Source organism: Xenopus laevis, chromosome 1L, assembly GCF_017654675.1.
Source record: "Xenopus laevis strain J_2021 chromosome 1L, Xenopus_laevis_v10.1, whole genome shotgun sequence".
Lineage (NCBI taxonomy): Eukaryota > Metazoa > Chordata > Amphibia > Anura > Pipidae > Xenopus > Xenopus laevis.
Genome location: NC_054371.1, coordinates 4698188 through 4713628, shown reverse-complemented (window position 1 = coordinate 4713628; position 15441 = coordinate 4698188). Strand labels below are relative to the sequence as shown.

The window sequence follows — 15441 nt, the reverse complement described above, 5'->3', positions numbered from 1 at the left end:
TGCACCAGGGACTATCTTCTATCCAAGGCTAGGGTGTGCGAGTGCATTTGCTAATCTTCCAGTTGATGTCCTTGATCCCCATCTCATACGGCAATCTACTTCTCCTATTATATTTGCTCAAGATGGGGCTCCAGACCCACCTGCGCAGTCGGACTGTTTAGGCCTCAACGCCTCGGGGGATGTTGAGCTACATGCGCACATTCTGTCTCTCCCTTCCAGACAGGATATTGAAATGCTTATTTCTAATACTGAGACTGCTTTAAAATCGGAAATTAATGTGGTGCATACAGAACTACAACAAATGGGTGAGAAATACACTCAATTGGAGAAATCTGTTACTGTGCATGCGACGAATATTGTGCATATTGAAAAGACTTTAGCTCAACATGACTCACGCTTTTTGCATTTGCAAAATCTTTTGGATGATCAGGAGAACCGCTCCAGAAGAAACAATATTCGAATTAAAGGTTTATCTGAGTCTGTTGCTCCACAAGATCTTATAACCACAGTAAAAAAGCTATTTAATACTCTCTTGGGGGAACCCCCAGAGAAGCCTCTGATAATTGATCGGATACACAGAGAGCTGCGGCCCAGGGACCCATCTTCAGACATTCCACGAGATGTGATCTGCAGGGTACATTTTTTCAAGATCAAAGAAACTATTATGTTGAAGGCGAGAGACATTGGGGACATTGACTTTGCTGGTTCTAAACTCAGGCTTTTCCAGGATATTTCCAGGAACACTCTGCATCAACGACGAGCTTTGAAGCCCATTTTGGACTTACTTAAAGAGCATTCTATTCGATACAAGTGGGGTTACCCATTTGCCTTATCAGTCATTAAAAATGGGAAACCAGTGTCGATCAGATTCTACAGAGATATCCCAGCCTTCCTGCATGCTCTCGACTTACCACCTATTGATGTTCCGAATTGGGAGACCTGGGATTGGCTGGCACCTCAAGGGATCCCACAAAGAAGTAGCACAAATAGCAACCAGATGCGTCCCAGGAATCAGACCCCGAGAAGTGGACAAAATACCCCCACCAAGAAACGGTCCCTAAATACCTGACATCTCTCTGGCGTCTTGATGGAGTGATACAGATTTGGCTCGCAGTTGGTGGTAACACCTGGGTGCTATGTTATGTAAATTTTCTTTTGCTGTCTTTTATTTTAGTTAGTCAACTATGCTTTGGCTCGTTAGTAGTACGTGAGTTTTGAGAGATCTTGTTTAGTAGGTTCAATTGCAAAGTTAAGACCCAACCTATGCCCCCCCATAGGTATCAGATGATTCGGCAGGAATGCCCGTCTCATGATATTGAGTTCGACAATGTTAAACCTGACATTATGTTTCGAGTTATTTCGAGTTTTTCATACTTAGTTGTAATGACATTTCTCTTAATGTTAACTTCTCTTTTTTTCTCTCCTGCTGCTCAGCCATTCCTTTTTTGTGCATTCCGTCCAGGAGTTACTATGATGGCGGTCACTAGAATATGCTCCTACAATGTCCGTGGTTTCAATCTGCCAATGAAGAGGTCCCAAATTCTCACAGGTCTACATAAACAAAATGCCATGATTGTCTTTTTTCAGGAGACGCATTTCAAGCTGGGTCACAGACCATCCTTTAAAAATAGGTACTACCATGACTGGTATTGTAGTGATAATCCTGACTCCAAAAGTAAAGGAGTTGCCATAACATTCCATAAAAATTTGACATACTCCTTGATAGATTCCTTAATTGACCCGCTAGGAAGGTATATTTTTCTTAAAATTCAACTTTCGGGACATAAAATCACCTTAGTCAATTGTTACGCTCCTAATCAAGATCAATATAAATTTTTGGATCTGGTCCTGACCCGGCTTGAAAGCTTTTCCGAAGGTATAACTGTCTTTGGTGGAGATCTGAACTTGGCCTTAGACCCCAAACTCGACTCTTCCTCGGGACATTCTCATTTGTCTTATAAGGTTTTAAAACGTATTAAGAATTTCTTTCATAATCATCAGTTAATGGATGTTTGGAGGATTTTTCATCCATTGGATAAGGATTATACTTATTTCTCTCAGGTCCACCAATCTTATAGCCGTATCGACTACCTTTTTCTTTCTCATTATGCCTTGCAATGGGTAGGGGACTGTAAAATTGGGCTTCAGCTGTTATCCGATCATGCCCCAATATTTTTAGAAATCAACCTACCTGGCCTTGAACGTAAAAATTGGAACTGGAAACTTAATGACTCCCTTTTAAAAGATACTGATTGTTTGTCTGAAGTTAAACGGGAAATAAAAGGCTTCCAGGAAGTGCATGATTCAGATGATTCACATCCAGTAATAAAATGGGAGGCGTTAAAAGCTGTCCTTCGGGGTATTTTTATTAAGCATGGGGCTAGGTTAAAGAAAGCTCACTCTATGCGTATCTCTGGTTTACTCCAGAAAATAGCTACGCTTGAACAGAGGCATAAAAACACCAGAGATGGGGATACTTGGTCTGAGCTTACAGTGACGAGAGAATTATTAAAAGGGGAACTTAATAGGAGATCGGTAGCAGCGTTGTTAAAATGCAAAAGTCGATATTATGAGCATAGTAATAAGCCTGGGAAACTACTTGCTAGAGCTGTTAGATTAACCCAAGGGTCTTCCTTTATTCCCGCTATTAAAACAAATAAGGACACCATAGTATACAAAAACCATGATATCCTGAAAGTTATGCAACATTACTACTCAACACTCTACAATATTGATAGCCCCACTGACAAAGCTAAGGATAAGTTATTACCCCGGTTACAAAGCTATATCGCAAAGACTGCTTTACTGAAACTTCCTCAAGAGGAGATTGATCTCCTCGAACTCCCTATTTCTATAGACGAACTACGGAGTTCTATAAAGGGTATACCGGTGGGTAAGGCTCCTGGGCCTGATGGCTATACGGCCATCTTTTATAAATCTCTGCAGACGGATGTTGAGAATCTAATGTTGCATGCTTTTAATAACTTAGACTCGAATCCCTGCAAACCCTCCCCTATGCTTGAGGCTCACATTTCCCTAATTCAAAAACCAGGTAAAGATCCATTAACGTGCACTAGCTACAGGCCGATTTCCCTTTTGAATGTGGATCTTAAAATATACGCTAAAATTCTTGCCGACAGACTCAGAATACATCTACCTTATTTAATAGATCTGGATCAAGTGGGTTTTGTCCCTTTTAGGGAGGCTAAGGATAATACCCTGAAGGCTATTACGTTTATAGATCATGCCACATGTCATAAGATCCCTATGCTGGCCCTGTCAACGGATGCTGAAAAAGCGTTTGACAGGGTCAGCTGGGCCTTCTTACGGGAATCTCTGATTCAAATTGGCTTGGGTCAAAACGCTTTACAACGTATCATGGCTTTATACACTAACCCACAAGCGAGATTAAAAATCAATGGACAACTTTCGGACCCTATAATGATAAACAATGGGACTCGACAAGGGTGCCCCCTTTCCCCCCTGTTGTATGCCTTGGTTATGGAACATTTAGCTATAGCGATTAGAGAAAATCCAAATATTTCAGGGGTACTCATCAAAGGGGTTAATCATAAACTGGCATTATATGCTGATGACCTTTTAGCATTTGTTACCCGACCACATATTTCCCTTCCATCCTTAATGCAGGAATTTAGAGAATTTGGTCTTTTTAGCAATTATAAGATACATTTGGATAAGTCTGAGGCCTTGAATGTATCACTCCCGCATCAAACACAGTTATCCTTGCAGGCTAACTACCCTTTTAAATGGAAAAATGAATCCATAAAATATTTGGGGATTCAGATTCCGTCAGATCTTTCTAAACTCTCTATGTTGAATCATATGGTTCTGTTGGGGCAAATACAATCGGATCTTAAGCGGTGGCAGCCTCTCACGCTATCTTGGTTTGGTCGCATTAGCTTGATAAAAATGAATGTTCTCCCACTAATTTTATATCAGTTCCAAACAATTCCGATAGCGCCCCCACGACGTTTCTTTGATGTTTTACAATCTGCTTTCTGTACTTTTATTTGGAATGGCTCACAGCCTAGAATTAGCAAACTTATTTTGTCCAAGCCCAAAGCACAGGGGGGTTTAGGATTGCCTAACTTGAAAGATTATTTACAAGCCTCTTTATTAAGCAGAATTTTAGAATGGTTTCATAATTCTAAGAATAAGAAATGGATCCTAATTGAACAATCTTTGGTGGATAGACCTCTGCAAGCACTTTGGTGGTTATACCCGATTCTTAGAACTCCTTCCTCCGCTTTGCCAAAAATTTGTAGAGATATACTATCCTGTGCTGACCATTATCTGCGCTTGAAACCAAATTTGATCTCCCGGGAAGGTCCCCTTACCCCAATTGTGGGGAACCCTGGTTTTCCCCCGGGAATGGCCTCTGCAGGCTTTCTGGATAGGGGGCGCACTGAGCATTTTGCATGTTTCCATGTAATGGAGAAAAATACTTTACTGCCGCTTTCTTTGCTCAGGGAACTCGGACTCCTTTTTGGCTAAGTTTAAATATAACCAACTTCAACACTGGCTGTGTTCCCCCCAAAATAAGAAAGTGAGATCTACACCTTCTACACCATTTGAGGAACTGTGTTTAGCAAAAGTTCCACTGAAACACCTTATCTCCACGCTTTATAAGCTTATAGAGTCTAGTGGCAGACTAGACCTACCTAAATTTACTAAAAAATGGGAACGTGAATTACAGGTAGAGTTTACTCGAGATCAATGGAACACAAGTTTCCTTTTAACACATAAATTCTCAGTTGCTTGCAGAACGCAAGAAACTAATTACAAAATCCTCTCTAGATGGTATAAATGCCCAAATGTTTTACATAAGATTTTCCCGTCGGTGTCAGAGCTTTGTTGGAGATGTGCTGCGACGGTTGGCACCCCTTTGCACATCTGGTGGCAATGCCACTTACTTGTTCCTTTCTGGAAAATGGTGTTTCAGGTTATTAAAAAGGTGGAGGGTGTTGATCTCCCATTTGACCCTTCTATTGGACTTCTGTCAATGCTGCCTGGTCCTGTGACTCCACATAAGAAATCTCTTACAGGATATTGTTTGAGTGCGGCCAGAACGGTGATACCCCGTCATTGGCGATCGGTAATCACACCTTCGATTGCAGAATGGTATACAGAAATGGGCTCAATTATGCGCATGGAGGAACTCTTATGCTTTGCACAAGGTCGACAGGATAGTTATGTGCGGACGTGGTCCACTTGGGTAACATTTATGGCGACCATGCCTCCGATGTAATCCCGCCCGGACTGGGGCTACTACTACCACTATAACCTCGCTGGTACTTGCATAGATACATATTCGGTATTATGACAGACATGTGTTTTGGTTAGGAATTGGCTGAGCACCCCTTCTACTGTTTCCTCACTTTTCTCTTCTTTTCTCTTGTCTTTGTCTTCTTCCTTTTTTTTTTTTTTTTTTTTTTTTATTATTATTTTTTCACTGGCTTGGAGTATAACTGAATCCTATTGAGGTTATTTATTGCTATTCCTATCTCGGTACTATTGTACGAATTACCGGGTGAATATTAGTACTACATAGGCAAGTCATACTTCCAGTTTCACAGACCAAGATTGATTCTATCTAGTGGACGCCTAGATAAGTAACTGAGATAATGTGTTTATATAATTGATCTGATGCTTTTGCTTCATTTTATTGTGCGCTATTTCTTTGACACACTTTGTATGAGAAATTATTGGATTCAATGTACTTGCTATGTGAATATTTTTGTTCTTTCCTTTTTCTGTATATGATAATGCTTGTTTCTTAAATAAAGAATATATAAAAAAAAAAAAAAAGATATAACATTATGGTCACTATTACCCAGGGGTTCAATGACTTGCACATTTGCTATAAGTTCTGGCTCATTAGAGATCACTAGATCCAGAATAGCATTTTTTCTGGTTGGCTCCTCAACAACCTGTGCTAAAAAATTGTCTTGCAATAAGTTTATAAACTTGTTCCCATTAACTGATCTAGCAGTACCGATGCTCCAGTCAATATCTGGGTAATTAAAATCCCCCATTATCATTACTTTACCTAAACTAGTAGCCTTTTCTATTTGCATTAGGAGCTTTGTCTCTTCCTCCTCACTTACATTAGGGGGTCTATAGCGACTCCTACAATTAATTTGCTGGATTCTTTACAATTGGTGAAGAACTCCACCCATATGACTTCTGCCCCCTCATTTTCTAACATAACCTCCTCCTTTATATAAGCTTTTAAATCCTGCCTAACATACAGACATACCCCTCCTCCTTTTCTATTGCCTCTGTCCCTCCGAAACAAAGTATAGCCACTGATATTTACTGCCCAGTCATGCGACTCATTCAGCCATGTTCCGGCCACACCAATCACATCATATTTTCCTTCCATCACCAGCAGCTCCAGCTCTCCCATTTTACCAGTCAGACTTCTTGCATTTGTAAACATACATTTCTTAGTTAAACTATTTACATTGCAAATAGATGTCACAAGCAAAAGAACAATTACACAAATTCAAAAAAGTTATCTCCACCAATTTTTCATGAGCTAATATTACTCTTTGTGGTAAATCAATTGAGCACTCAGATACATTCAGGTACACTCTTTATGGACTGGCACTGCCCAAGCACATTTTAGAAGCCTTAATTATGTGTCATTATCCCCACATTTCCAGCTGGGACTCTCTACAGTTTGCACTAGAGGTAAGTCATTTTTCTGTGCCCCCTTTATTCAAATTTGCAAGGCACCTTTATTACAGGCTGTAAACTATCCACCTTTCACTGAACTACCATTGATAACACCACTTCATTTCTGTCATGGTGGTGACTGGGAGTTCTTTAAAGAACCAGTAACATTGAACACATTTTTAAAAAAATTCTTTGTATAGAATGAAATAAAAACTCAAATTAAACTTTAAAATAGTGAAGCCTTTATTAAGAAATAACTTACAGAAACTCCGCTTTCCTCTTCAGAAAAGGTGAAAGGGTGATGACGATGATCCATTGTGCGGTGCACGATTTCTTCTCCCATATTCTACTGACAGCTTCCACAGAATGCGGCCACAGAAATCAAGAAACTTTCCCTACACGCTGCTCTAACCAGACTCCTCAATGCTCCTGCCCCAGTAACTAGCACCCAGTGCACATGCACCATTATGACATGAGCACCCTGCAGTACAGCCCGCTGCCCAGAGCCCAGACCTATATGAGCACATCTCCCTCCAGCTATGGGGTTCTGGGCTACAGCTCCAGCCAACAGCAGCGGCCATATCTGTGACTGCTCGCCTGGGACTGACCAGCTCCTCCAGAACTACCATCAGCTGTAGGTCCCACTCCCAGTCCTGCAGCAATGTCCCTTCTTCTTCCTACAGGAGGGCTTCCAGGGGGGCTGGATACCTGGCCGCAGAAGCAGTCGATCTGTCGTAAACTTCAGCGGTGAATAACGAGTACAAGATCATTCGCACCAATGAGAAGGAGCAGCTGCAGGGGTTGGCTAATTTGGATTTGTACCATTCATCACGCTCATGTCCATGTTACAGGCTTCCCAGGTTTCAGTAGAGATAGAGCTGACCAAGCCCGACCTATACTAACAAATTTTTTTTAAAAATGTTTTATGTCACTGGTCCTTTACATACTGGGCACTCTCCTACCTCCAGTGTGTGCATTACCCAGGAGAGTCAAGCAACTGTCTGAGAATTATGTCCTTACATTTACCCCACAGATTTTACAGCCATACATATGCAATGAGTGGTTTGTACTTGAGAAAATTAAACAATTCAGTCATTTTAAGCACATTTTTATTCTAATAAATTCTATTTTTTATCATTAACAGTTACACCAATACTTAAAAACACTTACGTATAACTCCTCTGATGGGCCGACTTTCTATTTCAATGAAAATGGGGAATATATCACTAGACACTTGATATATAACTACAAATTTGCTAATGGATTGGTGATTAAGAACCTCATTGGGGAGTCCTCACCTACATGGAAGAACAATACTGTAAGAATTCATTATTTTGTTCCATATATGGTTGATGGCATTAGTACTGGCATATCTAAATCTGTTTTCTCAGTAAAATCAAGCTGTATAGTTCATAGCCACACCGACTGAAAACACCACGTGCATTTTTTTTCTGGTGGGTACTTACAAATGTTTAGTATTATTCAGCGCACATCAATTAACCCAAGTTAGTTTGCTGGATACCAAATTGAGTTCATTGATATGCGCTTAATAATACTAAACATTTGTAAGTACCCACCAGAGAAAAAATGCACGTGGTGTTTTAATATAAACTATACAGCTTGATTTTACTGAGAATACAGCACCTGGTGGTTATATACAATTGGGTCAGTTTGGGCTATATAAATATACACTATACTACACTATATTATCTTTTGTTAAATACTTGTCTCCCTGAGCTTTTTTAGCTCTGACTCCCATCTACCAAAAGAATTTGTCATTTCTAGTACTCCGGGGAGTCAGAAGACAAGGGGGACCCAGGGACTTTGGATAACCCATATTTTTAAGTGCCATACCCTAGTGCCATCTTTATGTACTTAAGCATCCACCTCACATTTTTCTTGAACAGGTACTGCTTTGCCTTTTCAACTCAAGTTTCCCACCACCCCCATGGCACCCAAAGATTATATTATAGTACAGTTCATATTCTTTGCTTGCAGTTCCACACAAAGACATATTTTTAACTAATCCATTAATGTTTTATACCATTATAGAGGACACTGCAAAATAATTTTATTCTTATGTAACGCTATAGTAAATTGAGTGGCATTGTTCTCTAACTATGAGCTTTACCTTAATACTTTGCTCTGGATGAGACTTTAATTCTCAGAGGGTAAGTCCTCACAATGGTGTAGAGACAGGGTATAGTACAATAGTGCACAATAATTGGGCTCCAGTGGTTCTTACAACTTAACCAGAAAATGTGTTTATTGAACAGAATAATTGACAAAGGAATGTACATAAAGATCAAGTAGGAACATACAGAAACAATGAATAGGCATATACTCACAATCACAAGTACCAGTCATCAGTATTAGTCCCAACAGGGAACAGAACCTAAACAGCAGCAATGAAGATACACCCAGCATTCAGCGTTTCCTTAAGGGGAATTACTACATCCCTCCATTTATTTGGGATTTTTTAAAAGAGTATTTATCATTGGCCAAAAGTGAAAGTTCATCCTTTGATAAATACGCCTTTCAAACTCCCATAGAAATGAATGGAGAGTGGAGGAATTTCACTCTAGAGGACTGTGGCAATCTCCAACTACACACTTTGATAAATATACCCCTAAGTGTATAGACTTAGGGATGTCGTAATTCCCCTTAAGGAAAAGGCTGAATGCTGGGTGTGTCTTCATAAATATACCCCTTAGTCCCTACTCTGGGCAATTAGTATCCAGGTACTCAATATCCTTACTAGACATAGGTTCCACTTTACCCTTCCAGCCTTCTCAGACAAGGGATTAACAAAATGGAAAGAGCGAGAACCGCTCCGACTCACCGCAGATTGATTTTTAGGCAGCCGGCATGGATCCAAGATTGGGTGCTGGAAGTTCGGCGTCCCACGCCGTGAGCAATGGAGATAAATGGAGGAGAGCAATTCCGCACACCAGGACATTAATTAAAATCCAAAATCTTTATTTAGCCATGTTTTAAAAATACACGCTGTGTCTTAGCTTGACGCGTTTCGGCTCAACTGCCCTTAATCATAAGCATATATATATTCTTATGATTAAGGGCAGTTGAGCCCGAAACGCGTCAAGCTAAGACACAGCGTGTATTTTTAAAACATGGCTAAATAAAGATTTTGGATTTTAATTAACGTCCTGGTGTGCGGAATTGCTCTCCTCCATTTATCTCCATTAACAAAATGGACCCTGAGCCCATGGCTGCTCAGGACCATATATTTTAGCACAGTGCCGTCTACTAGATACTGGTTGAGCTACAGGGGCATAACTAAAGGCAGGATCAGTAAACATGTCCCCCTCCTGTATTACACAGTATTTTAGGACCCAGTTTAGGAGTCTATAACACTAGGGAACTGCCTGCCAAATAATATTGGGAGACTAATTTATGGGTTCCATACACTTATAAATTATTTTTTCATTGTCTTGCTAAGCACCATGACAACATAACTAGTGCTGTAATGCTGATCCGTGTCTTCATTTTGATTCTGATCCTTCCAGATCCCAAGAGCTCGATGTTCAGACAGTTGTCTCCCCGGCTTCAGGAAGGCACCAAGTTCCAGTGCCCAATCCTGCTGTTATGATTGTGTCTTGTGTTCTGAGGGAGAGATCTCCAATATAACTGGTATATACAGTAAATATACATCACAATTTAGACTGACAATATAGTAAGAGGGGCTCTCCAGAAAACATTTTCCTATTTCATCAGCATTATTTATTTCTTCATGCACTTAAAGCAATACAGGGGAATTTTTTTTTATATAGCACTCATCAAGCAGTACCAGGATCAGTTAAAAAAACAAATAATATTTTTTTCTACTTCATATTTTATACAGAAAGTTCAGAATTAAGGGAAAGCAATCTTCCATAAAGTCCAATAAAAGCAAATAATTCTAATTTTAACAAATGATTTCCTTTAATTTTGTAATAATGAAACATTATCTTGAATGTGAATAACTTTACTGCATCTTTTATGTACTTTACTGCAGTAGTCACTTTATGGTATCTCACTCTGATGTCACTTTCTGTTAGTTCTATACATATCCTATTGAGTTCTATATGCAACGCAATTTAAGTCTATGGGTGTGATTTCCACGGCGAAACACAGAGAAAAAATTGTTCATCCCTAGTTACATCACTGACCAGTCCAGCCATATCTTTTTTATTATTATTATTTATTAGTTCAGCATTTACAGCTTGATCATATTCATAATATATTTACAGAATATTTTTAGCAATATAATTTGTTCTTAATTTGTTGTATCTTCCATCATTACAGATAGCACAAGCTGCTTCAAATGCCCAGACATGGAGTGGCCCAATGAGGGGAAGAATCATTGTATTGCGCGCAAGGAAGATTTTCTTTCATACACAAATGATCACATTTCTGTGTTTATATTATCTAGTTCTATTCTTCTTTTCATTATAAATCTACTAATATTAAGAGTTTTCATTTCATACTGGGACACCCCCATTGTGAGAGCCAACAACAGGAGCCTGAGCTTCCTCCTCCTTGTCTCCATCAAGCTGAGCTTCCTCAGTGTGTTTCTGTTCCTCGGTCGCCCTGTGGATATAACCTGCATGCTGCGTAACATCACTTTTGGAATCACCTTCTCCATAGCTGTCTCATCTGTCCTGGCCAAGACTATCATGGTTTACATTGCTTTCAAAGCCACCAAGCCAGGGAGCTCATGGAGAAAATGGGTGGGAGTCAAACTGTCCAATTCTCTAGTCTTCTTCTGCTTATCCATTCAAATAATAATCTGCATGACTTGGTTGTCCATTTATCCTCCCTTTCAGGAACTGGACCTTCACACTTACCCTGGAACCATCATCATTCAGTGCAATGAGGGCTCAGCTATTGGCTTTTACTCAGTTATTGGGTATATGGGGCTTCTGGCAGCTGTTAGTTTTGTTTTAGCATTTTTAGCTCGGACATTACCGGACAGTTTTAATGAGGCCAAGTACATCACTTTCAGCATGTTGCTCTTCTGCAGTGTTTGGATCACAATGATCCCGGCCTATCTGAGCACCAAAGGCAAAAACACTGTGTGTGTGGAGATATTTGCCATACTCACCTCAAGTGCTGGACTTTTATTCTGTACATTTCTGCCAAAATGCTTCATAATTTTATTTAGACCTGAGATGAACACAAAATCCCATTTACTTGGAAAGAAAACCTTACAACCTACATAATAAATGACACAATTAATGTTCCTGCTCCAAGTAATCTAAATAGAAAAATTTCTGTGTTTGGGGGGAATTATCAGAGAGTGGAAAGAGTTTCTATAGACCAATAAAGCACAGAAATATTAGTGAAGGAACATAATAATGAGCATATATAGCAGATTTTTATAAACATTTATTAAACCCATGCACTTTGTTTGCACTTTAGTAGCTTTGGGGAGCACCAATATGCCCACCCAGCTGGCTCTGATAAAAAGATACAAAAAAAAAAGATACAAAATTGCACTGAAACTGGAATTCTGTAAAATGACACTGCTCTATGGGGAAAAAAAGCACCAAGTGAGATAAAGTCCGGCAAAGTAGAAGAGGGAATAAACAGAAAGATGAAAGGCAAAAACACTGTGTGTGGAGATATTTGCTGTTCTGACATCATGTCAGTGTTATAGGCTGTATGTTTGTGCCAAAATGTTATATCATTTAATATTGACGTTAATGTTTAAATGAACTGTTAATACATTATAAATGATCCTGTATCAAGCAACTGGTCTTCTTTATTTCATTATTAAGATGTCCTATTCCCTCAGTCCTACACTGACCTTTACCAGTTTGCAGCTGAAAATGCTCTCTGGTTGTTTTAGACCGCAGTTATAATAATCTAAAGACTGATTGGAGATTTTCTTATATTCTGGCCTCCATAATGGTTGAAGTGAATTTTAATTTCAATGCAAATTAAGAACTACACATACAACTTCATGTTATAATGATTGTTTGCCATTTTTTTGGCTTGCATAAACCGCAAAAACACAAAATCTTTTGGGCAGATCTGACAAAGGGAGGATTGACTACCCAAAACATTATGTTTTTTATGTTGCACTCTCTGTGGCAAAATAAATGGGTGAAACACTATTATAATTTTTTTGTTTGATTTCATGGGATAAAGATTTATTTTAAAAAAATTACATTTAGTAAATTTGCTTCCTTTCTCACACACCCTGAATAACAAGGGGTAGATTTATCAAAATGCAAGTACAGAGCTTAATAAATAAAAACATACCCACGTTCTATTCATTCCTATGGTATTTTTAGAATTGTATTAATAAAATTGTTCTAAATGTCACACATTGATAAATACAATTCTATAAACCCTATAGGAATGAATAGAACATGGGTGAGTTTTTATTTATTAAGCTGTAAACTTACATTTTAATAAAACTGCCCCCAAGTCACAATACTTTCTCACATAGAACATTTCATGCATTAAATGCCTTATAAACTGAGTATATACAGTAGCTTTTGCTCTAGATAAATTCCCATTGACATTTTGTTCCTCCTATTTCAGTTATTCTGTTCAACCAAAATATTTCCATGCAGCAATGAGCTATTTTCAAAAGTTGCTCGCTGTTACCCAAGTCCATGTTGAACAAATTACAGATAAATTACAGATTTATCAAAGGTTGAGATTGTGAGGTATGTGAGTTTTTTTCTACAAATAAAATCACAATTTGAATATGTGCTTATTTATAAAAAAAATCAAATTAATGCCATAGGGGGGAAAACATTAATACTCAAATTGAACACCAGCATCTTAAAAAAATTACTAAAATATATAAAGGACTTTCTAGAGAAATCACAAGTCTCAGTTCAGGCTACCGGGGGACCCACTTGTGGGAAATATAATTAAAGAAGAACATTCTACAAAGTTAATCAAAACTCATTATTCAAGTTTTTTTTGCTAGTAGCAGGTGTGTTCACCCATTCTCATATAGAGACCTATTTATCAACAGTCTAATTGTAATGGCTTTAGAGGTTTTAGAAACTGTGAATAAATCAATTTTCTCTAAAACCACAAATGTCATGATATGTCTTAAAAGATCAGAATATAAAAAAATAATAAAAAAAATCATACACCTACAAATTTTAGTTTTTCTGACAATTACTAGCAAAAAAAATGAGAAAATCTCAAAGGTGTACTAGTGTACTTCGACTAGGGAATATTCCAAATTTGATTTATATGTGCAAAAATATGTGCAAATAAAATCGAAAATTCGAATTTGACCTTTCACCATCTAAAACCTGCCGAATTGCTGTTTTAGCCTATGGGGACCTCCTAGAACCCATTTGGAGTCAATTTCGACGTTTTTTCAATTTGAAATTCGACCCTTGATAAATCTGCCCCTGAAAGTCTGAATTGATTAAAATTGGTCCAATAGGATCAGCATACCTCCCACCTCCGTTGAACCATTTCAATATGTTGATTGCCTTCCTGACATTTGAGGGTTTTTTTTTGAGAGGTTCGAAATTCAAAATAACTCCCTAAAGGGACCTATTTACTAATAACTATAACTTCTATTTTTTTCACTAATCTTTAAAAATTAGTTTTTTCTTTAATTTCTCTAACACTCCAAAAATGTTAGATTTATTAAGTTTAAAAACCACAGAGGTCCTATTGTATCTTGGAGTCAAGGATGAATTTTTTCCACCTCTAAGGCAAATTGGAGAGGCTTTAACTGGATCAACTAGTAGTTAGGCAGGTTATATAGTGAATAAAGTACCCCCTCTTGTAAAATATAAGGATATTATAAGTTACCGAGGAGTTTCATGACCATATAAAAACACGAGGCCGAAGGCCGATTGTTTTTATACAGGTCATGGAACTCCGAGGTAACTTCTAATATCCTCATATTTTACAACTGGGGGTACTTTATTTATTATAATACACAAATTTTAGTGAGTCATGTGACAGAAATTACATCACTACTCACCGTTTATAACTGATGACATCACTACTCACCGTTTATAAGGATATAATTTACAGGATATTCATGGCTTTTGTGTATTATATGAAAATAAATGACAGAATAACCAATGAAACAGTAAAATATATTTTCTAACAGGATATAACATACAGTACAATATGAAGAAGTTTCTACCTATACTGTCTGCCAATAGAAATTCCTTCAAGGAAGGGAATTGGTAACAAGGCTAGAAAAAGCAAAATTGGTTATATGTTATCAAGGAGTTTATATATTAAGAAAGTTAAGCAACTTTGAATATCTGGAGGTCTCGCAGGATTTTTGGTCAACAGTTACCAGTTCAAAACTCATTTTAGGTTTTTGAAACCACAGCTAAACTGACTTTCTCTAAAACCATGAATGTCATGGAATTTATTAAAATATCCAGATTTAAAAAGCATAAATGAAAAAAGCTAAAGGTTTTAAAAAAATATAAATACCTATACAACCTCTTAAAATGTGAGTTTTTCAGACAATTCATAGTGGGAAAAAAACCATGAGAAAACCTCTAACATCCTTGATTTAAAATGGGTCTTAAAATTGATTTAAAAAAGTCTAATAGAACCAGCACAAGTCCCACTGACTTCTATAAGATCTCAACAACTTTTACCTGTTGAATTTTTGCATTAGAGGTTTTCATGGTTTTTACACAGTAATTTATTTGTACCAATATTTTATTCTGTTTATTAATTACATTAACACAATAAAAACGGAAACAAGATTCATCATCTGTT

General features: G+C 38.0%; 1 protein-coding gene across 1 annotated transcript in view; it reads left to right on the top strand.

The window, feature by feature from the left end:
• The window catches only part of LOC121393935 (vomeronasal type-2 receptor 26-like), a 263348-nt gene extending 251424 nt beyond the window's left edge, over positions 1–11924 (top strand). Inside the window, exons 5-7 of the mRNA XM_041563788.1 lie at positions 7847–8020; positions 10230–10353; positions 11008–11924. Of these exons, the coding sequence (XP_041419722.1) occupies positions 7847–8020; positions 10230–10353; positions 11008–11924 (1215 nt within the window). The remainder of the gene's footprint in view (positions 1–7846; positions 8021–10229; positions 10354–11007) is intronic.
• Positions 11925–15441: the final 3517 nt, after the last annotated feature.